At 47.7% G+C, this 25885-nt stretch overlaps 1 protein-coding gene across 5 annotated transcripts in view; it reads left to right on the top strand.

Moving 5' to 3' along the window:
- Positions 1–25885, top strand: part of MAP3K3 (mitogen-activated protein kinase kinase kinase 3) — a 37263-nt gene that overhangs the window by 6956 nt on the left and 4422 nt on the right. For 2 of the 5 annotated variants that reach the window (XM_080359580.1, XM_080359579.1), the window contains exons 4-17: positions 1539–1579; positions 3703–3802; positions 4233–4346; positions 6817–6937; positions 10185–10318; positions 10935–11008; positions 11793–11860; positions 12097–12189; positions 13004–13195; positions 14254–14402; positions 16101–16232; positions 16854–16983; positions 18198–18375; positions 20723–24955. In XM_080359580.1, coding sequence (XP_080215706.1) covers positions 1539–1579; positions 3703–3802; positions 4233–4346; positions 6817–6937; positions 10185–10318; positions 10935–11008; positions 11793–11860; positions 12097–12189; positions 13004–13195; positions 14254–14402; positions 16101–16232; positions 16854–16983; positions 18198–18375; positions 20723–20951 — 1755 coding nt within the window. In that variant the 3' untranslated portion in view covers positions 20952–24955. Of the gene's footprint in view, positions 1–1538; positions 1580–3702; positions 3803–4232; positions 4347–6816; positions 6938–10184; positions 10319–10934; positions 11009–11792; positions 11861–12096; positions 12190–13003; positions 13196–14253; positions 14403–16100; positions 16233–16853; positions 16984–18197; positions 18376–20722; positions 24956–25324; positions 25388–25885 lie in introns of those variants that run through there. The other 3 variants (XR_013923329.1, XR_013923328.1, XM_080359581.1) reach the window with 3 other exon arrangements.

Here is a 25885-nt window from a genome sequence, read left to right as displayed (position 1 = left end):
TTGATTTCTTCCTCGTCTCTTAGGACAGATTATGGGAATTGCTTTAAAAAGTGTGTTTTATAGGTGCTGGGTTCAAAGGCAACGAAGAGCTCTGGTGTTCAGCTCCTCTGGGGTCTCTCTGAAGTTTAAACACTAAGATGTCTTGGAATATCTTTCCTTAGATATGAGTTTCCTTAGATATGAAGTTTCTTCCCCACAGTCCTGTTCAGTTCCCTTCACTGGGCTACTTAGGACAGTGTTGCCTTTCTTCCCTGAAAATCCTCAATAGAAGGGGACGATTTCTCCATCAATTACGCTCAAGAAACAACTGTTTCACCTACAGTTTGCTGATGGGCATCTTATACTTTATTATTCCTCTGCTGTTTGCTACATTTTTCATTTACCGTTCAATTAAAACGAACTCTCTGGGGTTGGCTTCGTTCTGGTGTGTTCCCAGAGCGAGTTCTTTCTCTTCCCACGTCGGAGCAAACACCTTTGGTGAAGTTCCCTGTAAATCGCCCACCTGCAGACGATTGTCGGCCCAGCGGGGCCGCGCGTGGTGCGGCGGGTCTGTCCGCAGCCGGGAATGCCGGGTGCTGGCGGGGGTGTCACGCGTCCCCTGAGCCGCGTTCTCCACCGCTGGCCCTGCAGATATTTCCTGCAGCTAAAGAGCATTTCCTGGCCACGTTTTTTTGGAGTTCCTAGATATATGATTGCCTATTGTCTCAGGCTTTCACAGATGGCTTCATCTATTCCGATCGCATCAATCGCGCGGCAGAAATTACGGAGGCTTATCAGAGCAGATTTTTTTTTCTTTTCCCTTTTATTTTTATCTCGTGACCTAAATTGGGATTTGAACTCGGATCCCCGGAGTTGAAAGTTCAACGTGTTGACTCTTCCGCGTCACATAAACGTCTTGTGTGTGTACGGGTTGAGCGGTCGGTGCTTTTAGGACCCCATTGCCCTTTAAAAGGTGACACGTGGGGAACTTGGTTGTAACTTCACAGCTCCAGGGGCTGCGTTTTTGGAAAAGTGGAGCTTCCGTCCGTTTCTTAGGAAGAAGGAATATGGCCTGTTCCCTGTACGTCTCTATTTTATTTTGCCATTCAAGAAAGCATGTTTGCTTGGAGAGTGCACAAGGAAAATGACCTTTAGTTCAGATAAATATGCTGTGAGAGTCAGCTTCAGATTTTTGCCGTGCAATGTTAAAGAGAGATTAGTTTTCCTTAAAGTATGTTTCTGTTTCAGTGACCATTAATAAAAATTACAACTTAGTTTTCACCCCTTTCCATCCCTTTATTCTTTAGCAATCCCTCCATTCCTCATGCTGCCGTGTTCACGTACCAGCAGCTTGTCCACAGCTTCACCTTCCATGGATTGATTATCAAACTTGGTTTGTCCTCATCAACCCGTTGAGGAGTTGATTGCTTCTGCAACCACCAGTTGACCTGACTGTGGTGTTTGCGCCTTAAAATCCTGATGTGATCCATTCGGCTGCTGTTACTGATGCCAGAGTTTCATTGTAAACTTACTTTTTTTTTTGTTCTTTTTTTCTACAGAACGATGTGAGGATAAAGTTTGAATATAACGGGGAGAGACGGTGAGTGTCTTCGTGACTTCCACTCTTTGATGTTTTGTTGGCTTCACTTTCCTTGTTCCTGAATGAAAAACACGCAGTGAAGGCAACAGCAAACAGGTCGTACACAACTTGTTATTTTTTAAAATCACTGTGTCCTGTAGCAGTTTCCTTTGATTTGTTTTCATAGGATGTATTTGTAAGTGGATTGCAGGGATATTGATGGTGATCCTGGCAGCTGCTGTGAGCAAAGGTTCTGCTGAGCTGCCGCAGATCCTCCTTTGTCCAAAGAGGGGATTTTTGTTAAAACCCCAAAGCAGAGGCCCTTGTCCTTAAAGCAGATGGTGGAAGGATCATTTATAAAGTCTTCCTGAAAAATTCTGCAGTTTTCATTCACCAAATTACTCCGTGGTGAATCCTGTCACCATTTCTGGTGACACCCCGTTAGGACGAGGTGACTCGGAAGCAAAGTCTTGTCACCGCAATCCTGCCGCCTCTGCGTTTGAGATCCACAGCGCTCGGGCCTTTGTCCTGTCGGGTTTTCAAGTTTTTCTTTTCCTGAAGTAACATGAAAATGAAAAGGTTGATTGTGTGTTGGTCTCATTATGCAGCTGCGCTCGCCCGAATTCCCGGTTCCCAGAGCGGTGTGCAGTTACACACAGCGAGCGAGCGCCGAGAATACGAGTGTGTGTGCTCGGCCTCAGAGGAGCTGCCAGAGCTCACCACAAATATTTGAGGTGGTCGGGCAGGAATGGGCTCCTCAAAGCCTGCAGCCCGGGATTTTGTGTTAGAAGAGTGCAGGGAGTTTTTAAACTAATAGAATTTGTGGCACCTGAGAACAGCTCTGCTTTTCAATGCGTGGAGTGTAGAATGGCAGCCTTTATGAGGGACTTCGCCTCAACCGAGAGCTAAATTACGTTCATGCGGTGCCAGAGTGCTATAATTTCATGGATGGCTTTCTTGGTAATGTGTAGAAAATGTTATTGCGGGCTGCTTTTTAACAAGGACAATTCTTTCTGAACGTTGTGGTCTGGTGGCACCTGGAAGCAGAAGGGGACAAGTCTGGTTGCGAGAACAACCAACCATCTGGGCCTTGAGCAGCGGAGGGATGGATATAGAGAGAGTTTCTGAGCACTGGTCATCCTTGGTTTGCTACAATATGGGGTTGGCGACTACAGTTCACGTTTGAATCCTCTGCATTGTGACCTGGGATATTTTACTTGCTGATTCCTGTAAAGAAAGGTGAAAATAGTCCTTGTCCCCAGTGGTCAAGGTGACAACTTTCTGAGGACGTGGTGGCTCCTGCAGCAAAGCATTCCACCAAAACAAACAGTGGGGATGCTTTGCTGGAACTTCACATTCCTCCTTTGCCTGGTGCGTTGGAGTTCCTGTTCCAAGGGAGGCAAAGACCCAACAAAACCACACCATTGCTTTCTAGAAAGCACTCGCGTGCCACAGCGTTCTGCAGCTTTTTATATGAATATGATTATGAATATTCGTGTTTATCTGAGTATTCTGAGTTATTGCAAGCCGGCTGTGCCACTGCTATTACAGCTGAAGCAGTATTGAAACTTGGATTTATTTGGCCTCTGTAATTAAAGAGAAAAGGTAATTGATTTAAATAAAGCTGTGAGTGACAAATGGTTGCACAGGTAGATTTGACTTCAGCTCTTGAGAAAAAGCCCCGTGTTTTGGACACTTGGTGAGGGAGTTCTGAGTTCAGATACTGGAGGACGTAAACCAAATACTGTTTTGCTTTTTGGGCCTTCTGCAGCTTTTAATTCAGCTCTCACTGAATGTGTTTGTGTGTGTTTTGTGCCTGAGGCCGTGTTCTTTAAGCCAAAGTGCAAAGGAGACTTATATCCTGTTATGTGAAAGACATATGTTCCGTAAAGGATGCTTTTCTATCCAGGAACAAAGGTGTTATATTTGAAATCTTCATAGGAATATTGCATTTTGTCAGACCGCTTGGAGATGGGCCAGAGGTCACGGATTCCTTGCTAAAATAATTAATATCGCTTCAAATTAGACAAGGTCGCTACCTGCCTGAGGATGAGGGGAGAACATTCAGCTGTGTTTTCGGTGGCTCAGCCATTGCATTATCAAGTACGTCTCTGAATCCAATCAGTGCTTCTCTCTCCTTGCAGGATTATCCCGTTTGTTCGGCCCGTGCGCTATGAGGACGTGCAACAGAAAGTGAAGACAGCGTTTGGGCAGCCCCTGGACCTCCACTACATGAACAACGAGGTACGGAGCGTGGCATCGCCGCCCGCAACGCGTAACGCTCGCTCTGGGGGACGCCGCCTCTTCCCATCCCCAATTCTCTACCCTTACATGTAATTTTTTAATACGAGCCGGAGCTGGATCACTCTGCTCCAGAGTGAACGTGCTGGTGTGGACAGAACGCCACGCTGTGTGTCGTATGGACATCAGCATCTCGCATCCTTGTGCTGCTGTTGTTTGGGTGGGGGAGGAAATAAATGTATTTGAGGTACTCTGACTGCAAAAGCTACTGCAGGCCAATATATATACAGTCTGTGGAATAACTGAGCAATCAGAATCCTATTTGACATCCCAATTATTTTTTTCTCATGTTAGTTTACTCCCCCAATAGGTATTTAAACATATTTTTTTCTGGCTTTTCTAATGTGTTTTTTTCCCGTTCTTTATTTTGCAGCTCTCTATTCCTCTGAAAAATCAAGATGACCTGGATAAAGCAGTAGATCTCTTAGACCGAAGCTCTAATGTGAAAAGCCTTAGAATATTATTGCTGTCTCAGGACAGAAACCATGTAGGTAACAACTCGTGTGACTGCAGCAAAATGAAGGTTTTTACCCTTAAGTCTCTGCAACATGACTGTAGCTTTGTCTGAGAGTCATCTTTGGCCTTTTCAGGCAATTGCTGGGGGAGATGCCATGGGCAAGGCTGTATCAGGGAGAAGAGGGTCATTTAGGGGCAGTCAGCATGGCTTCACCAAGGGGAGTCGTACTTGAGCAACCTCATTGACTGTTATGAGGACATAAGATGGATGGATGATGGCAGAGCGGTGGACATATCTCCCTTGGCTTGAGTGAGGCATTGACACAGTCTGCACAGCATCCTCACAGCTGAACTGAGGGAGTGCGGCTGGATGAGCGGGGAGTGAGGTGACTGAACTGGTGAAGGGAAGAAGCCAGAGAGCCGTGGTCAATGGGCAGAGTGACAATGTAGTTTGCTTTTTTCAGCAGAAAATCCCATAACACGAGCAGTAAACATTTAAGTAAACATTTAACTGTGAGCTGATAGTAGTGCGTTGATTTTGAACGTTCATACTTATTCGAGCTCTGCAGGCTGTGAGCTCAACCCTGAAATAATCACACCTGTAATTCTTGGAGCTGTCGGGAGAATTTAAATTTACTTCTCACTATTTTTGAACTCGATAATCCCTGTTAATAGAAATATAGAAGCCTTTCCCAAATGACTGGATGCCGAAAGGTGCAGGAGGGGATGATGCTGTTCTTGCCCTGGGCATTCGTTACCGGCGGGTGTGAGGGCAATACTTGGCGAGAAGGTCTTTGCTCTGGCCTGGTGGAGTCAGACCTGTTCTGCGCTCTCAGGAAACAGTCTGTGAAAGGTGGCCTCAACTTTTGATAGGACACGCTAAAACAATCCTCTTTTCCAGTGTCTTCAGCTTGCAAAGCAGATGCTAAATGATAACATCTACATTTTACGTGAGCCACCTCCAGCAGACACTTAGTAAATCTCATTCCTACCCCAGCCAGGCTGCGGTGTTGTCCTTTTATTAGCTGTTTTTTCCTCTTTTGCTCAAAGCAGAAACAAACAGCGAAGTGTTCAGTAAGTGGCACCGTTTCCCCTCGGCACCGTTTCCTCTGCAGCCCGGGCTGCCTGGCGGCCGCGTCCTGCGCGTGACGAAGCCGGACCCGCGTCTGAAGGGGTTTGTTGGCCGCGTGGGCTCCTCCCGCGGCGGGAGCGGGAAGCGCGGTTTTTCCTGAAGCACAGGATGCAGATTTTGTTTTGGTTGTGCTCTTTTCTTTTTCTGGGGATGGAAAGGTAACTTTGGCACAAATGTGTAGATAAACCAGATTAACTTTACAACGGTAGCTGCGTGACTAGTACTGAGAGCCGCGTGTGTGAAGAGCATTCGTACTAATGTCCTTGTGCCTCTTTCCGTGGCTCATTTGTGCTTGTTTTATCAAACAGCTCGCTTCTGGCGTCAGTCCTTTGGTTGTGTTTGGAAACTAATGGGAAGAGCTGGTTCAGTTGAACACCTAGAGGGCTAAAACCAGACTGCCCACATAAATTATGTGCCCTCCGCACCCCTTATTCAGCTCCCATCAATCTATTCACAGTAGAGTCTATGTAGCTTAAATCAGGCTCCTTCCTACTCTGTGCCAGGGTCTCGTTAATGAACAGCTATTTGATCCTTTTTTGATTGTGTGGCCTCACACCTTGTTTGCCGGTGATATTCACATAATATTCAGAAGACAGAATTAATCTCTTTGGAGTCTCTTTGGTTATGTTCACCTCCATAAAATAAGTGTTTTACAAGCATTGGTTAAATTCTGTAGCACACAAGAGGGGGACTGTTGTATCCTCTCATTAAACCAGGTACTTTAGGACAAGAAGATTAAAATTGAAGGTGTCCGCTCGTGTTGAGCACCTACTTTGACATGCAGCGGGTGTCGTTCTTCTGCTTTGAGATGAAGGCACTGGAAAAATGGTCTTGAATCAAATTATGCGTATAATAAATATGAAGAAAGCAGCAGAGGCAGCATTCAGCTTGGCACCTCCGAGCTCTTTGTACTCTTCAACTCTAGAATTTATTTTCACTGAGTCTGGATTGTCAGTTTACTTTTTAAGCCCTGTGGGAGTCGGGTTGCCATCTAACTCCTCCTGAAAGAGCACATCTGGATTTTCTCTGTGCCGGCCACGAGGGCCGATGGAAATCATCATCCTTCCATGGCTCTGTGGTCTCTGTTGGCTGCCGGGGTCACTGCTGGTGGCGACGCGCTGGGATTTGTTAGTCCCGCGTTCGGTCTGAGGCTGAGGGTGGCACGCTCCGCTTGTTCGGCTCCCATCATCATAAAGCTTTCCCTCTCGCTGCCTTTATTGTTCATGTTCTGTGAAGTTAATGAGATCGCGGGCTCTAGAGCTGTTTCTCAGCTTTCTCGCTACTAAACGTGATGATATTTCTGAAACTGAGGCCGGATCGCTCGAGCTCCTCAGTCTCATTTTATCTTTTTGTTCCTTTTACCCAACAGAGCAGTTCTTCGCCCCATTCGGGACTGCCCAAGCAAGTCAGGATTAAAACGTCGCAGTCCGTGGGGGACGTGAACACACCGTATCAGCAGCCGGAGCCCAGGAGCAGGCATCTGTCTGTCAGTGAGTATTTGTGCCACTTCTGCTTCTCTTTATTTTGTGAAACATAGATTTTGGGCACTAGTGTGTGTGCTGTAGCGTTCGTGAGGGCCATGAGAAACGGAAAGGTTATTCTAGGACAAGGCAGTTCGTTTTCAAAAGCTCTCAATATGTTTCCAGTAGAACGTTTCAGAGTTCCTCGCTGAGTCGCTGCTGAGGGGCCGTCCCAGCGCCGGGCCCGCTGAGGTCGGACGTTTGGAAAGCTTGCGGGACTCCATGAAGGTTTTATTTAGATTGGCAATTTCAGTTCACGCAACCTAGATTGGACCTTTTCCTTTTTATTTTGTGTTTTAATGTTGGGCTGTGGAATCCGTCCTCGCTCCCGTAACGGAGCATTTCACTAGTAGAACAGGAATTGCCACTGCCTATCTAATTATATAATTAGACCTAAGTTCTCCAACCTTTCACTGTCCTAATTACCAGATAAGTAGAGCACAAGGCTGATATTGCAGGTGAATGGCAAAGCTGCACAAAAGTAAGAAAAGTCGGAGTAATATGTACCTTTGTCTGATTTTCCTCGTGTTTCTCTCAGCTCGGTGAACTCACATTGAGACGAAAGGTCCATGTAAGACTCTCTCATTTTTATGGACTCGTATCTCTGGTAGATCTGTCCGAGTCGTCCCAGTTTCTCTGTGATAACCCCCTGTATAACTATGCAGTACTATTCAATTATTTGCTCAATCTGTTAACTTTTAATATGAAAAACTAAAACATCTGAAAATGCTTCCATGTCTTTTGGGTCAAAAAAAAAACTATATGTGCCTTAGAATTGTGCTGCTTGGTGTGAAATTCGGTGAACAAGGAAGAGGACGAGCAATAATAGAGATCTGTGTGTGAAGACAAGAGCCTAGGAGGATATTCTGTGTACATGACTTATGCTTTAGAAGCGAGAAAAGCTGAGCTTTGCTGGAAGCAGAAGCAGAGGGTGCTGTTGGTCACAACAGCTGATTTGGGGCTGGGCAGGACTAACGCTGCAGGTGGCAGGGGCTGCAAACGGGGGCAGAGCCGGAGCTGGCGGCGGCACGGTTGGGTTGTTCCCGGGTTCTAGAGCAGCTCCCTGTGGCAGAGAACTGCTGCACTTCCATGAACCACCTAATTCCAGCCTTTCAGACATTCTTTGCAATGCAACCTTAGTGTCAAGTAATAAATCTGATTAAACAGGAACAGTCTGCATATTGGGGGATCTAACTCAGGGTCAGATCCACGCTGTTCTGACCAGACGTAATCGGGAGATTAAGCTCAGTAGAGAAAGACTTGAGAACTAGACCAGTAGGTCTCGATTCTAAGCTTGTCTAACAAACCTGTTTGTGTCCTGTCTGGGCTCCGCAGATCCCCCTTTGTGTGCAGGTTGGCTCATTGATTTGTAGGGTTTGCTGTTGTGCGGTAGCACACAAAGAAGTGCTGAAAGCTTGTCAACTATGTGACTGAAACTTGGACACAGAGTTTTCCTATCCCTTCTAGTTTGAAGTTAACGTGCGTTAAAAAGAGCAGCATTCCTCAGTCCGTGAAGGAGGCAGCACCATCCACGCACATCTGAGCGCCGTGTTTCTCTTTTCATGGACAAATTCAGCGCCAACAATATTTTATTTAAAAAAAAAATCTTTCTCCTTTATTGGCATTCTAAGGTATCCAAATAATGATGCCAAAGCTAACAGACTGTACCGAGTGTCTGTCGTGGGTAAACTGGGTAGTAATAAGGGGCCCCTTTGCATCCCTGGCGTACAGACTCTTTCCTCTTGTCTAGCTCGCGGTGCCTTCTGATCATTCATCAATCACGACAGCGTTGGTTCTGTTTGCTGAGCATGTCAGAGTACCAGACTGTTAAATTACGAGCGGGTCCAGAAGGCTTCTGCTGCTGTCAGAGGTTGGATGGTGACTTGGCAATAGCTTAGTCTTGAGCAATTCTGTCTTCCTTCTCTTCTGCCTTTGGTTTGGAAAAGGAGTGTTCCCTGTGTCCCGGTGTCCCGGCACAGAGGTTTCCTGTTCGTACCACAGCATGCAATGGGAGCCGAAAGTGGCTTTTTACCTGCAGGAGATACATCTGTGTAATTCCCATCTTCTCAAGAGAACGGACCTCAAACCTGCCCTCACCAGTTCGCAGGTTTGGACGTAGAGATAACTTTAATGAAAAAAAAAATTGCTAAGCATTCTGGCAGCGCTTGTGTTTTTTCCCCTCACTTCCTTTGATATACGTTGATTTAGTGCCGACTTCCCTTTCCTGCCCAGCGCCGCTGGCCTTTCCACAATAGCGCTGGGCCGGTGCCAGCGGGACTCGGGCTCGTTGGCCGTGCCATCGGGTCGGAAGGAGTGAAAGTGTGCGGCCCCGAGCACGTTTGCGTGTTTATCCCCGCGCCAGTTGGCTTGTTGTGTCACGTGTGCCCCTTGGAAAATCAGGCAGTAGCTCTATGCAGCAGATTTATAGGTATTTTTTTGCGTGTCGTTCGCCCCATGCACAAGCCATGGCAGCGTTGGGATTTTGGTGTCCTTCTGCAGCCCCCGCTCTGGTTTTCAGCTTGCTGCCTCCCATGCGTGCCTTCGCTCCTTATTACAATAACTCCTCGAGAAAATATTTTCCTTGGGATAGGATTTGCTGATCTCCGTCCATCTTTCGTAGCACCTGAGTACACACAGTTAATTAAAGACAGCGTCGCAAGGAGCGCGGCTTGGGACTGTCTCTGCCTTCATGGGTGAGCTTGGCTGGACCGCAGCGGTTCTTGGAGCTCGCGGTGTGATTTGGGAGCTGCAGGTGGATCCGTCGTTGCGATTAGGGGTTTTGTATCTTCCTGTTTCCCAAGTATCGTCACCTTTGAGATCCGCAAGGGAAAAATAAACGCTATGGGGGAGGTTTCAGTAGGCAGCACAACAGAAACTCTTTGGGTAATACTGTCAGCAGATGAGTAAAGTATTATTCTCATCCTTTGGCCCCTAAACGTGCCCTCTGTCCATCTAGATATCTCAACTAATTAACAGAAATTGCAGAATTGATCTCCGTGTGTTTTCACCCAAACTAGTCATACAGTTCTTCAGTTTTTCACAGTAAAATATTGGGGTTCTATCCAAAGGTAACTGTGCTCCCATGGGAGCAGGATTCACTCCAGAATTGATCACGGAGGTCTAGCGTTAGAGGTGAACGTTTGGATTTTGGGCATGTGGATGTGTAGCCTCATTTCAGTGAGTGTAAATACCCAAAGTGCCCTTGTTTCTGGCGCAGGTTCCCAGAACACGGGCCGGAGTTCCCCGCCGCCCGGGTACGTTCCGGAGAGGCAGCAGCGCATCGCTCGCCAGGGCTCCTACACCAGCATCAACAGCGAAGGCGAGTTCATCCCAGAAACCAACGAACAGTGTGTAAGTACAAGCATTAGCATGGGAAAAGTCCAGCTGTTAAGGCTGCTGACCTCAGAGCCCTCTTTCGCTGCAGAATATGCACTAGGTAGTTGCATTACCGCCTACCTTTGTTCATTTAAACAGTGCTTCAGGCTTGGTTTAAGCTCAGAGCCTTTGTTGGGCTGCCAGAAGCGGTTATCGTGTGTTGGGCATCGTCTCTCCACCTCTGAATGAGCAGTTTTGGTTGCGTTGCACATGTGTGCTCAGGTTTCCTATTTCCAAGTTCCTGTGACTCTCTTGCATTCGAAACTGCGCTTCCCATTCAAAAAAGTAGGAAGCGAGGCCAAAGGGCGATGTGCAGGTGGTGCCCGCAGAGGTGCTGTGCCTGGAGGCGCTCGGGATCGAAACGCAGCCCAAGGCTGACTTAGACTGCTGTGTTCACAGCAGAGTCCTTCGACACCTAAAGCATTGGCTCCAATTTTACCTCAACAATTTCTGTGGGAGATAAAGGAAAAATGTACGTTCTAAATAGCTTTCGACTCCACTTGTCATCTGGACGTCCTCCAGGACTCTTGCACAGCCTCTGTCAGGCATTACATGGAACTGATGTTGCCTTGTGATTTCTTCTGTGTTGCAGATGCTGGACCCTCTAAGCAGCGCGGAGAACTCGGTGTCAGGGAGCTGTCAGTCCTTGGACAGGTCAGGAGACAGGTACAAATGTACAAGCCGATAGGAACTTATCTGCTCAAATCAAAATGCCAGTTGGACTTTGGCAAAAGTCTGTTTTCCATCTCATAAATTTAACTGGAGAGAAACACATTCATTTCCTACCTATATCCCAATACATTTCTTAGAGAGGATTAACTGCATCTTAAGGCTGTTTTATTTTCTGCCGAAACCATACAGTGACAAACTGGTGCTTCGTTAGCTCTGTGTTATAAATACAAAGTCGTAAAGCGTGCTGTCTGCGCAGAGCCTGAGCAGATCTGGCTGCAGGGTATTACATCTATTTTAGACAAGACTCTACTTGTTCATTTTAAAAAAAAAAGCAAGAACATATTCCAAGGCTACAGAAATATATCATTACACTGGATTCCTGTGTCCTGCAGAAGATAATATTAATTCCAAAGGCAAATAGAGGGGCTCCTCCTTTGAAGAGTTTGCCATAGGCTGATGCTCTAAATCTTTTTCTTCCCTTTGCTGCCGGTGCTGCTTGAGGTGGTGCTGGGCACCTGCAGTATTGGGCCTCAGCATGTTTTAAAGTCTCAAACCAGAGGCTGGGGAGCCACTGAAAAATAGCACAAACTGAGCAGAAATGTCTGCCCGCGTGGGAAATGGTCTGACTTCAGCCCTGCAGACGTGTGAAATGATTGCAGGGACACGGATTTGAGAGTCACTGTCACCAATGTGCAAATACATTGGCTTTTATTTGAAGTCCTTGTAGGTTTGACTCCAGTAGATCGCAAAACTTACTCTTGCCTTCTTTCTTCCATAGTCCTTCTTTTCGGAAGTCGCGGATGTCAAGGGCACAAAGCTTTCCTGATAACAGACAGGAGTTCTCAGGTATGTCAGTGGCAGGTATAAATAGTATTTGATGCTGACATTCTCTGCTGTTTGCTGGCCACCCTCCACCCTTACTGTGGTTGTATAAGTAGAACTGGGGATATGTTGCTTGAAAAAGCTGTGAAGTTATTGGTTACTCAGCTCTGTCTAAAAAAACTGCTGTTACAGGAAAATCCTGTCATTAGAACGTGTACTTTTTGAAGGCACCTCACTGCTTTCCCTGCATCTCCTTCCAGACCGCGAGAACCAGATCTACGACAAAGCGGGGAAAGGCGGCACCTACCCCCGGCGCTACAACGTCTCCATGCAGCACAAGGACTACAACGATGGTGAGTTGTTCTCACACCTTCGATTCCAGGCTTGAAAAGAGGATGAGGCCGTGGCAATTCCCAGCTGAGGGGCTGGACGGGCCCTGGGCCGTGCGGCCGGCGCTGGGGTTAATGCTGCCATGTGTGGTGACACATTTTCATTGCAACCCACGACGACTGTTTGAAATTCTTAGTTCATTTTGCCCTTTTTGGGGACACCCAGACTGTTCAGTGCCTGCAAGCGTTGAGCAGTGGGCCTGGTTATTACTCTTGGGGATATATAGTGGGTTTCTACCTCAGGGATTCGTTATGTTTTGCTAATTCACAACACAAACTTGCCTCTGGGTCTTCTAAAGATACCGGTGACTGAAAGAATCTCATCTCTGCTAGTCAGATGGCTCTGTGGAAATGAGTTTCTCTGAGTTCCGTCAGAGGCACAAGTTGTCCTAATCTTTGGTTGTCACTCTTATTTGCATGTTATCCAGAGAGCTACTCCATCTGTGTGGTTGTTAACAGGCCTTGGAGCTTGTGTGGTTGCCTGTAATGCAGGTTTTTGCTTTGGAAGGCAAGTTTAGATCTTGCAGTAATGCACCAAGGGCATTACAGAGCGTTCTCTCCCTTCTGCTTTGGGGGCGATCCAAAGCTGTGCTCAGCTCAAGCACCATCACCCCTCAACTGTTATATTTTTGCATCTTGCCTATTTGGCAGTAGATTCTGCTCCATGAGAAAAGGCCAGAACGTGGCTTTTTTCTCTCCCTTCTCTTCATTGCTCAATCTCCAGCCGTTACCTTCCGCTTGTAACATACTATTCAGAAGCTGAACTCTTTTTCTCCAGGCCGGAGGACGTTTCCCCGGATACGGCGGCACCAGGGGAATCTTTTCACCCTGGTCCCTTCAAGTCGGTCCTTAAGCACCAACGGAGAGAACCTGGGCCTGGCGCTGCAGTACCTGGACCCGCGGGGCCGCCTGCGGAGCGCGGACAGCGAGAACGCCCTTGGGGTGCAGGAGAGGAACATTCCCACCAAATGTAAGCGCTCACTCCGTGCTCATTGGGGTCACAGGCAAGGAGAGGTGAACTCCAGACCCAATATTTGTCCATAACTTGATTTTAAGCCGTTCAAAACAACATAATTACGTGGCTGTGTGTTGAGATGGGTCTGTCTCACCTACAAGACAATCCTCTTCTAAGCCTACATAGTCATGCACTTGGAGCCAGCTTTTGCTTTAGGCTTGTGGATTACGGTTATTTTACTAGTTAAGGGCTGTATTTATTTCACTTGCTCCATAGCAGAAAGATTTACTTCTGTATTAATAGCATTCCTGGGTTGTTTTTTTGGGGACTTTACGTTGTCAAAAAAAAGAAATGGAACATAAATCGTTACTGATGAACTTCAGATATCCCCGTAATTTAAGGATGGAAATGAAGACATGAGTGCAGCACGCTAAGCAACACACTGAAACACTGACTGGCAGTAAATCTGATTAAATTCGCCATGGCAAAGCTGATCTCTCAGCTCTCCTGTATTTTCACACTGTCCAGATGGCTGGTTCCTTTGTTTTTAAAGTTTCTTCTTAGATGCAACATAATCAGATGCATTGCACTGCGTGAGTCTGGCGGGATCGTGCTCCAAGTTAGAGCTAAAGCGCTGGTCTTCGTGCAGTATGTTTTGGTATTAAGTGCAGGCTGGAAAACTGGGCTCAGGTGTCAGTCTCTGGGTCAGGACGTTGCTGCTTGTGCAGTAGAACAGTGAGAACTCTAACTCGCTGCTATATCCCGATGCTGTTTAATTGCTGCCCCATCTCTTATGATGTAGAGTCATGAAATGTCATCACCCTCACAGAAGAACTTGTCTACGGTCCATCTTTCCAAAATGTTTTGCAGTTTTCTTTTTAATGAGACACCAGACAGCAGGTCCTGAGAGTCCGGATGGTTGGATTCTGCTCGAGTTCTGACACAGGGAGAGTCCCTCGTGTCTGTTTTCTTCAGCTGCAAATTATCAGTTTTAAGGGATTGATCTTTGAAAATTTGGCCGTTATCTTGGAATAGTATAATGAACAGAAAAATCGCTGCTGCTCTTTTTGTAGCTCCGAGTGCTCCGATAAACTGGCGACGAGGAAAACTGCTGGGCCAGGGCGCCTTCGGCCGCGTGTATTTGTGCTACGACGTGGACACGGGCAGAGAACTTGCGGCTAAGCAGGTGCAGTTCGACCCGGAGAGCCCGGAGACGAGCAAGGTAACGCTGATCGCAGCCTCTGAATCCGCCGTGCAGACTGTGAGGTCCTGCAAAGGGCCTGTGTGTCTGTCCTCGAAAGCCGGGATCCTGCTTGATGTGTACAAGGGTTTCAAGTCATGTGGAGAGGAATAAGAGTCATTTAAAAATTACTTTTCTGTCTTATTAACTTCAGCCTGAAACTAAAATCCATTTTCTGGCTTCGTTTTTGGCTCTGCCTCCTCGGCTTTGTGGTTTGTTGCCAGGTTATTTGAGGAATACTGGACTGCCCCGTGTTCCTGGGTAGACATGGATGTGAATGAAACTAAACCCAGAAAGAGTAGAACTTTTTCCTTTTTTAAACAAAAAAAAAAGCCACATACACTTGCAAAACCCCCTTTCTGGGTTTATATGGTAGATCCTGTATCGAGTGTATTAATTACTGGTGCCTGCTTCTGAATTCTCCCTGTCCTTAAAACAAACCGAACTGTGACGTGTGAGTGAATCAACAGCGACGTGACAACATGTGAGAAACAGGGCGATGGGAAGGGGCGCCCGGAACGGCAGGCGGGCGCACGGCCCCTGCGCGGCGGCTGCAGCCGGGGCGGCCGTTTGCTTCTCTGCTCGCGTTTTAACAGCGTACCAGTTTGCCAATATTCAACAAATCCTCTTTGATCTGGAATAGCTGATCCATGAAGATCTAATTATCCTGATTTTTATATGAGACGCTGGTGCCAGGAGGAGCCCTAACTTGGTACGTTCTGAGTTCCGCTGTGTCTCTGTTGCACATCAGATGGTGACTCTGAGCCAAGGAGGAACAGGCTGGAATAGATTTTGAAGGCGCTAAAACTCCAAACCTTAAACTATCAGTTGGGCCAATTAAGCGGCTTCCTCTGGTTCCGTGTGTGACTGGGACTAATTTGGGGGAAACCATCATTTCTTTTTCCATAAATCCTCGTGCTCTAGTCCCTTTGATGTTCAGCCTGTTCGTTCTCTGGATTCAGCCAGAACCTGATACTTTTCCTGGGCAGCAAACATCTCCACTTCAGTCTGAAATTGTTGGATGGGCTCTTTGCCTTTGCGCTGTGATACCCTGGTGTCTGCAATAAGGCAGAGAATCCATTCAGGTGTGTAGCTGCAGGTTCTTTGCAGTGAATAAGAGAGGAACCCGTTTCTGAGGTTGATTCAGAACAAAACTGGGTGCCAAAAGACTCTTTTGGAGCTCAGGACCTGTGGTCGTGCTCTGTAACGGGTTGAGGTTCCTGCAGCGGGTTCCTGGCAGTTCTGTAAGTGGATTCAGAGCTTTTTGAAATTTTTATTATTACTTTTCTTTAATTGAAATGAACACTCACCGCCCTCAGCTTGGTGGTGAGAAGTGAGGCCCTATCTGTGTGTAAAGGATGCTCGCAACCGATTTGGGTGAAGACATTCAGCTGGCAGAATCAAGACAAGGAACAAAGTTTTTCTGGTTCTAAACCCATAGCTGGTGCTGCCTGTTTTCTGTCAAAGCTGCGGCACCAGTACTGACCCGGTTGTTCCGCAGTAAGGATGAGTGCAATGCATTGGTCGTGTTGGCCTTTTCCAAGAAGTCGGTGAACCAGTGCCGTGGATGGGACCCGTGCGGTGTTGTAGGGCTCTTGTCCTGCCAGTGACATGGACACATTGATTGGGATGAAACATTTCCTGGGGCCAGAACCTCATTTTCTCCTTCAACACCCGTAGGAAGTGAGCGCCCTGGAGTGTGAAATTCAGCTGCTGAAGAATCTCCAGCACGAGCGTATTGTTCAGTATTACGGCTGCTTACGGGATCGGGCAGAGAAGACCTTGACCATCTTCATGGAGTACATGCCCGGGGTAAGAGCTGACACAGGCTGCGCAGACACAGATCACAAAGTGAAACGGGTGCTTTTCTTAGTGGGTTTGTTACTTGCCGTGATTACCTGAACTGTGTAATCCAATGTATTACTCTTAGGTATGCCCCTTTCTCGTACTGGCTTTGTAATTCCACCACTTGCTTTTTATTTATGCTCTTTGTTTTGTTTTATTTTGTTTTCTTAAGTGTCTTGTACGTGAACTACATTATCTTTGTGACTCACTAAAGCCAGTTCTTTTCTTCAGCCTAAATTTGTTCTCCCAAAGTACTTCAAAGGACTTGGGCCAACTTGTAAATCGGGCTAAGTGAATTAGCAGAGTCATATTGTACAGCAAATGAAGCTCAAGCTGACCCTGCGAAAAGGGAGACTTTTGACCCGGATCGGTCTGCTGAACTATTAGGCTGTGCCCTTAATTTCTTAAAAGGGGTTTCATAGGGCAGGATGCTCTGAGAGCCTCACAAAAAGGCTTTAGAAGAGGCCAGAATTCGTTGCTCTGCCGGTTACGTGCATAACGCAGTCACGGCTCGCAAGAGTTGAATGGAGACTGCGAGATCTGTGTCTTGTCCTTTCTTTGCTGATCCGTCCGTTTGCTTTTGGCCAGGGGTCGGTGAAGGACCAGCTGAAGGCGTACGGTGCTCTCACGGAAAACGTCACTCGGAAATACACTCGCCAGATCCTCGAGGGAGTCTCGTACCTTCACAGCAACATGATTGTGCACAGGGACATCAAGGGTGAGATCAGCGGGTGATTTATGTGTGTGGCATTGCTAAAGAAACTCTGAAAAAAGAAACCAAGTGTTAAGAAAAGCTCCATGGCCGCTCTTGACAGTCCTGCTTACCGCAGGCTCTGTCCTGCCTCCTCTGGGTAAGAACCCCCAGCTTTCCATGTAGAGCTGCTAGGATTAGTCCTTAATCTTCCTCTTCCCAATATAACTCTGTGGAGCCAACCAGTCTCCTGAAGAGTTAACGTCAACGGCCGCGGCAGACACCACACACATTGTCTGTGCTCTAGAGGGACCAGAAGAGCTGCTCGTTGCTGGGAAAATACCCTCTTGTTCCTGCCTCTAAATCTTCATTGCATCCCCTCTAGGCTGGCGAAGAGAAATGAGCTGCTGATTCTTGAATAACACCTTGTGTGCTGCTCACGTGATGCTCTTTACCAAATCTTTTCCTGCCTGGTGGGTTATTCCCTAGTTTGCACCCAGCTAAGCCAAACTGCTCACGTGCCCGCAGGGTGCTGGGTGGACAGGCTTGTTATTCCGAATTCAGCTCTTCCAGTGGGGAAGTGAAGTGATAAAGCACAAGTGCATTTTATTTGAGGGCAGGAGTATTTCAGAGACACGTCCTGGTTAGTGGCAACACAGGGTTCTTGATGGTATTGTGGCTTTGGAGGAAGAGTTGGTTTTGGTGTCTAAGCCTCAGTTTCTGTCCACATACAACCTAAGCTCTTCAGTTTGCTTTTTTACCCTGGTGCTTCGTGTTCAGGACCTCTGACCAAGTAAAGTGGAGACTGACTTGTTTATTGTAGGAGTTCAAAGTGGTTTAATTAGCTACATCTGTTACCCAGCTGACCAGAACGCGAGGGTTCTACTCGCCAAACAGCATCTCAATAAAACGCTGTCCTGTCTGCGCCTGGGGCCCTGCATAGGCTGAGCTGTTTACAGACAGAGGAACAATGATGGTGCTGACTCAGCTCTCATTTCCCTTCCCCCTTCACTTCCTTGTGTTTTTCCCCTGCAGTTTTTCCCATTTTCAGCCATTAGCCATTGGCTTGTCTACAGCCTGAAATAAAGAAATGATGTTTAGCAGGTCACCTGAGGATTAATGGGGGAAAAGCCATACCATGAGCATGGGTATTTCTGGGTTGGATATCAGCTCTGGAGGCTGCGGATCCAACAGCTGGATTGCATGAAAACAGCTGTCTCAATTCTTCTTTTCTTGTCCAGGAGCCAATATTCTCCGTGACTCTGCTGGGAACGTGAAGCTTGGGGACTTTGGGGCCAGCAAACGGCTGCAGACGATCTGCATGTCTGGAACAGGCATCCGCTCTGTCACGGGCACACCGTACTGGATGAGCCCAGAGGTGATCAGCGGAGAAGGCTACGGAAGAAAAGCAGACGTGTGGTGAGCCTTTAACTTTCTACCTCTAGATCAAGTTACAGCTTTTCTGGAGCGAGATAAGGCACACGCGTTCTGTCATCCGTATATCCAAAGTCGGGTTTTACCTGGATCAAAAGCGAGACCAGTTTAAGGTGAAGCAGTTGGTGTGGACTCAACACATGACCTGCTGCAGGCCGTGCTTCGCAGTGTCAACACACAACTGCTCGTTTAGCTTTTCAGGAACGATTTCCACTCATTCTGGCCTCAAACTGAGCCAGTTTGCTGCTTTCTGACCTTTTCTGGTGTGAGGTTTCCATCCTTTTTGTATCCCTTTTAAGAGAGAATGAAGGTTGTTTAGGGAGTGTCCATTCATTCTGCTGTAAAATGAGAGATATGCGCATAACACTGTGGAAGTGAAAGGAATAGAATTTGAGTATGTTGACAGAGCTTTAAAGGAAAGATGCCCAAACCTGGAATAACACAAAAGATACCGGTCAGATCGGAGGTGAAGTGAAGTATGCATGAATGGAAACTGGAGTTGTGCTATTATTGGCATAGCCAAGAAACAGCCTTTATCGAAAGGAAAAAGCAAAATGGTCCTGTGTCAACATGTTAGTTTTGGAGGCCTTAAAAAGGTGAGATTATAAAACTGAACCCAACGACCAAAGGTGTGTTTGTGTGTCCACAGCGAAACGAGGCAAACGCAGTTTCCTGTACAAGCAGTCAGTGGAAACAGCTGAAATTTGTCTCGTATGCAAAGCGTTAAGTTCTGGATACTCTCCCAGTTGAGACGCTTGGGGAGAGAACGGAGCACGTGCCCTTCCCCGTGGGCTGGTGCCGTTGTGGGTTTCCTCTCGGCACTGTCACGGGTCTGTTCCCATCAAAGAGGTGCTGCCGCTGGCCGGGCTCCGTTGCTGCGCTCCCACCGTTATTGCAGGGCTCAGAACGTCCAGCGCAGCGTTAGTCCCGGGTGGACGCGTTGGGCCCAGAGGCTCGGGGACGGAGCGGATCTCACCGCCTGGCTTCCCACCACTGCTGCAGGCCCCTTCAGTTTTCTCTTTCCTAAATAGCAGAATATGTGAGCTATTTGTTATTGCTGGAGTGACTTGACATGAAAAACATTCCTGCTGTTTGCTGAATATCTTAAAGAAACCGGATCTGCTTAAACGGTATAAATCAGTCTAAACAATAATATATCCCTGCTTGCTCTTGAGCAAACCCCCAGCACTTGAGCACACATGGTTTGCATTTTCTGTTCTCTCTTCTAGTAAGTCTTAAATGGCTGGAAACCAGTGTAAAATTTTCACGTTGGATTTTAAGCCTTGTGAAGAAGTCATTTCTTGCATATTCACAGGATTTAATTCCTTTCCTTCCTTGTCTTGGCAACCGCTGCGAGTCTGCCTCTGAAAATTGCTTTGCTTTGCTTTCCACTTCAAAAGAGGGTTTAGCGTAGAGGTAGAAGAGCAGGTCTTGCTTTTTAATGGAGTGTGGTGATCAAAACGCAGGGCTGGATATTAGAGGTTCACTTACTGCTTCTGTTTAATCCGTGGCCCGGAGGAAGCAATTCAGCGTTTTTGAACAAAACCCAGTCGCTGCCAACCCATCTTCCCCATGAAAGTCTCGGTGTCACGCTTGCTTTGGAAAAGTGGCTCAACCATGTCCATCCCCATAATCACGTTCTTGCCTTTAATTAGCCAGCAGAGCCCTGTTAATTTTACTACGAGTTTTGCCTTAATGTAACGATGCATCTGCCTACTGGCATTTTAACTTCCCGCCTTCTCCGTTTGGAGCTGTTGAGACTTCAATTATTTTTTGACCGTCTACCGCGCTCCGTTCCTTGTGAAGTGGAAATGTGAAGGGGTTTTTTTCCCCACATGCACTGAGAAGGGATTTTACTGAAGGTGCTTCATGTGGTCAAACTAGCTCCGATTCACTGGACCTCGGTTAAAAAGTCCATTTCCTCCCTTCAACTCAGCAAGTGCCTTTGGGATAGAGCAGTGGCAGCAGCACCCGAAAGATGACCGAGGTCGAGCGGTGCCTTCGGGGCCCTCTCGTGTTCCTCCCATCCCCTGCTGCTAAAGCAAATGTTCAGAGAGCAGGATCTGAGCACCGTGGGGCTGGGCAGATGGCGCTTCGGTGCTGGTGCGCTGAGACCCGCGGTGAGAACGTCTCCCTGCTCAGCGCTTCGCGGCGAGCCCGGCAGCAGCGCCGCCGGCAGCTCTGGCGCACACGGGGTTTGCCGAGCAGAAATCCGTTTTCTGGCTGTTTGCGGAGCAGAGCTCTTCCTCCGTGTTGCCAGCTCGGAAATAATGCTGCGCGTTATTCTGTGAGCCAGTTCTCACTTTGTATTTTTTCCCGTCTGCTTTTCCAGGAGCCTCGGTTGTACTGTGGTGGAAATGCTGACCGAGAAGCCGCCGTGGGCAGAGTACGAAGCCATGGCTGCCATTTTCAAAATCGCCACCCAACCCACCAACCCCCAGCTGCCCTCTCACATATCAGAACATTGCCGGGACTTCCTAAAGCAGATCTTTGTGGAAGCCAGGCACAGACCCTCTGCTGAAGAGCTGCTCAGACACCAGTTTGCACAGCTCCAGTACTGAATTACCTCCCTCGCCAAGCAGCTCCTGCCGGGCTTCCCGTGCCCAGTCTGGTTTAGTTGCGACTGCCCGTTGTGGTGCTGCATCTTCCAAATGCCAACTCCAGCCGTCCTAGTCCTTTGGGAGAATGATGCCAAGGAACCTGGGGTCTGCTCTTGTGCCTGATACCTTTGTTTGCTGGACTAACGTTCATTCCACCGACAGCTGTCCGAACAGCGCTGTGGTTTTGCCCTGGTTACCTTGACGTGCATTGCAGCTGGCTGCGTGTTTCCTGCAGGATGAAGCGAAGAGTCGTCTCACTGGTGGAACACGGAAGAAATCTGAACCAAAGTGGGAATCAGAGCTGCACTCTTCAGCAAGAAGCGTGCGGCGGCCATCCAGACCAGCTCGCTACCTGTGGGTCCCTGTTTGCCGGCCTGCCGGGGCTTTAGAGGCGTCTGCAGTACACGGATCCAGCAAAAGCCATGCGGCATTGAGCATGCGCTCGCTCTATAATTATCTATTTTTTTTTTCTTCTTAAGTATTCAGCATCTGAAGGTGTTCAGAAAATATTGATTCAGAAGTATGTGAATAGTGTTATTTTATAACTGAAAACCATGGATTCTGGGGTGGGGTGAGGGAAGTGTTTCTAGCTAAACGTCAGGGTGATCAGAGGAGTTTCAGCAGAACGCAGTCGCTCCAGGGCCTGAGACGAAGGTTCTCCCGCTGACATCAGAAAATCCAGAGCTTGATTTCCAAGGCTTGATCCGTCCTAGAATCCAGACTGTGTCGCTTACTGTGTGTCCTCGTAGCCAACAGATCGTGCTCCCGCGTGGCCTCCCTGGCGCTGCCGGGTCCAGCAAGAGCCTGTGGGGCAGCGCGTTGTGCGGAGCAGCTTTCTCCGGCACCTCTTTTGTGTCTGGTAACCTTTTACCATCCTTCAAACCAAAGAGCGTTCACCTGGTGCCCAGGAATTCACGTCAGCAAAGGCTTAGGCGTTCCTTTGAGGACCTGGCCTGGTAGAAAACGGAGTTTTTCATGGGGAGGATTAGCTGGACACGAGTTTTACTTGTGCACAGTAAGTTAGAATCGAGCTCAACCCTTCAGTGTGTGCATTTTGTGTTACAGGTGTGCAAGTGTTCATTTAAGATTTCCATAAAATGTTATGGCCCTGTTTAAATAAGCTTTAAAGTCAAAGAGTGGATCAGGGAGAACGTGTAATACCAGTATATTCTAAAATTAACTGGACGTCCCCCTGCAGGTACCAGCAAAATGTACCCAGGTGATTTTGAACGATCGCCACGTCTTGGACCGATGACTTAATGGTTTCAAATACCGTATGTAGATTTGGGCACTAATAACCCTCGTTTCACTCAGAAAAGACCAACGGTTTTCAAGTACCGGGGATTCACAAGTAATTAGAAGTGATCTGTGGGAAGTGAAACTAGGAAAAGCAAATTTATTAGTAGTGAAAATGTTGCTTTATAGAGCAACGCTGAAGTTGTTCTGCTCTCCCATGGGAAGCTGTGTTAAGGGTCCACGTTCCTCCGCTCTTCTCCCCCATAAAAACTTGAAAATGGCTTTTCTAATGCATTGAAATGAACAGTTTTTAAGTGAACGCTAAGAGCAGAACAAGCAAGTTCTGATAAATATTGCGTTGAATTGAGAGTGGGGGAAAAAAAAGAACCCTAAAAAACCCCAACCAACCAAAAGCCCTAAAAGGGTTTAATAATCTGAAGAGTTTTTCTCTGTGCCAAACAACGTGTCATAGGTGAAAACAAGCTGGAGGTGCTTTCATTTTTGGGGTTACTAGAAGGATGCACCGCTTCGGCTGCGGGCACTTAGGGGGGATCTTTTCCAGAAGGCCCCGCTCCCTGGTTATTTAGTTCTAGGGCGAGCAGTTCTCTTGATCTTTCCCAACCCTGCAACTTCACTCTGAATTGTCGAGACACATGCCCTGATTTTTGGGCTGTGCTTCGCTGCTGACGGGAGGCGGGGACGTGGCGCTTCCTTTCCACTTTGGGGAGCATTCTGCAGTGCTTTGCTGCGGTCTCGATGCTTTTACGCCACTTTGCTGCAGCGTAAATGGTTTCACACCACTTTGCTGCGGAAGAACGGGAAATCATTCCCATAGCCCAAGTGACAGAGTGGGGTGTTCAGTGCTCCTCAGGCCTTGCAACTAGCACCTAAATATACCAAAGACTGGAGGGTTTTGTTGGCCACGCGGCACCGGGGAGCGCGGCGATCCCATCTGCGCCGGTTTGTCCACCCTTGGCTTGTCCGCACCAAACCGAGCCCCTTTCCCATGGTCTTTCCTCGCTATCCCGCCACGTTGCGTTTTGGGAGAGAACAGGGCGTGGGGAAACGATGTCGCTTCGTGTTTCAAAGCAACTAAATCCTCAGGATCTGTTGTGGTTTTTACCTCATCACGGAAAGCTGGTCCAGAGCAAAGAGCATCCCCGGGCTGACGGTCCTTTCCCCGCTGGTCCTGCGCTGAAATGTGCCTACTCTGCCTACACACGTGTATTCCGGTCTGTATTAACGAGCAGTAATTAGCAATTAGTGACAGAGAACATGGGGTGCCAGCTTGGACTTCTCTCATATTCGGTCCCTGACCCAACGCCACCCGTTCGGCACAGGAACAAGCCAAAGCATTATTGTATGTTTGGAGATGCACTTTCATGAATGTAGTTTATATCGCTCTTTTTTAGCTCTTTTTACATCATGTAAACGGTGATGCCTCATACTTTTTTTTTTTTATTTATATCGTAAAAGATCATATTTGGTGATTTTTATATATATCGACTGTTACGGGGTGGGGGGGAGGGCGGGAAATAAATTTGACGCCTTTATGAATTTAAAAAAGGAAAAAAGCAGCTGGTTTTGCAGAGAATTTGCTGATGGTTTATAACGAGTAGAGCCGAGCCGAGCCGCCGCCTTTGTTTCCTCACAGCCCTCTCCATTGCGTCAAAGGATCTGGATTCCTAACTCCACTGCCACAGTGAATCAGTTTGGGGCCGACACTTGTACCACAGCCCCTTAACGCGCCCTGGCAGGAAAACAGTCTCGAGTGGACATAAATGTAATAACACTTGGAAGTTGAATTACGCCTGGCCTCTCTGTCCTGGCAGAATTGGAAAAAATTGGGAATCAACTCATTCATTTGGGGTGGGAGGAGGGAGCGCCAGGCTCACAATAAGCTGTTGTGTCCATTCCAAATGTCACGTCGCTATTTCTGCTGCTCCCTCCAGGGATACAGAGCGAATACTGAGCACGGGGCTCCGCGACGGAAGGTGCTGCAGAAATAGAGAATATTCTGTTGGAAGAAAAATACCTTTCAGGAGTCCCGTTGTCCTGAAACGGTTGAAACGGAGCAGGAAATAGCCTGATATTCCCAGCAGGGGGAACTGGGAGCGCTGGGGATTTGGTTGTCCCTGAGCTTGTTAGGAAACAAAGCGCTGGCGTTTTGGTCTCGGTGTGACGATTCTGTGCATTCCAGGTTATTTGCGCGTTCTCCGGTAAGTCTGATTTTGCCTGTTGGAACGGCAGCGGGTTGCGGCAATTTGGATGTTATTTTAATTTTTGGACTAATATTCCAAAGGACTTGAAGATGCTCCAAACAGTTCCCATTGCCGTTAGTTACCAAACCAAACTGACCGAGGGGGAAGTTGGTCCCTGCTCAGGTGACACGGGTTATTTCCAGGTGATCCTGGATAACTCGTGACACCACAGTAAATATAAATACGTATTCCCGCTGTACACACTTTATCTGATAAGCAAAGGCCAAATAATTGGAGCTGTAGAAGGGCCTGATACCCCAGTGCCTGGTGCTTAGGCCAGTAGCTGCTGGATGGAAAGGTTTTATAATACCTATTCTAATCCACACCGTCCTGGGGCTGCCACCCTGGTATCTGCCCTCGGAGCCGCGAGAATTCAGGCTGCCTTGAGTTTTTAGAAGAAAAACAGGTGTATTCTGTGGTTTAATTGTGGTTTTGGGCTTCAGGTCTTTAGACCTCAGGCTCGTTTAGGCGCAAATCCGGCTCGGCAGCTCTGGGTGTGCGGGTGGGAAGGGCGGGCGAGCGCTTTGGGAACGCGCAAAAGGACTTTGCGTCAGGCAGGTGTCGACAGGTTGAATAAACGGGGCAGAGCAGGGAGAAGCGGCTTTAACCTGGATTGTGCAGAAGACCTTGAAGCAGTAGTCTATATATACCGACCGGGGGCTTGCAGTGCAAAGCCGGGCCAATGTATCATTTTATTTACAATAAAATTATCATTTATATGAAAGCCTTTTTCTGGTGGTTGCGTGCAATGCAGCGTCTCTTCCTTCCTGTGTAAGTGGTGCCTCGGGATAAGTGAATTAGACAATTAACTCGTTTTCCTTCTAATTTCTCTTTCAGGAATTAATTCTTCGGGACAGCTGGAGAAGTGTCCTGTTTGGGAAGCGTTGCTGCTTGGATCAGGTAAGCGTGTCCTCCACAAAGCTGCCTCTGAGGAAGGGACAAATACACAGTGTTTTGGGCATTTTTAAAGGTATCTGTTTCACAGAGACATGTTAAGGGGGTGTCATTTGTGACATTGCACCTTTGAAATGTATCTGGCAGATCAGTGAAGCTCAACGTGTTCAGAGCATCTTCCCGCCTGTGTTACCCTCAGAGTTTCATTGCGTGCAGAGTTTGCTGTTCGCTGCTCTGTGCTGTGAAATGTTCTGTATCGAACGTGTCCGATCCTCATCAGATTCGCTTCCTGCCTGGGTCAGGTCGCGGCAGCTTGTTTTGGTAATATAGAGCCTGGTCGTGGGTTCCTGCTCTCAAAATGGGAAAAAAAGGGACTGCAGACAATGATGGTGCAGCAGGCTGGAGGTCTCACACCTCCTGTGCTCACGCAGGCTCTGTCCCTTCCTGCTACATCGGTGAGAGCTTTCTGTGCTCATATATATAGTTACAAACGTTTGGTATCTG

This window comes from Nesoenas mayeri (assembly GCF_963082525.1).
Source record: "Nesoenas mayeri genome assembly, chromosome: 26".
Taxonomy (NCBI): domain Eukaryota; kingdom Metazoa; phylum Chordata; class Aves; order Columbiformes; family Columbidae; genus Nesoenas; species Nesoenas mayeri.
This window is presented reverse-complemented; position numbering and strand designations above follow the sequence as displayed.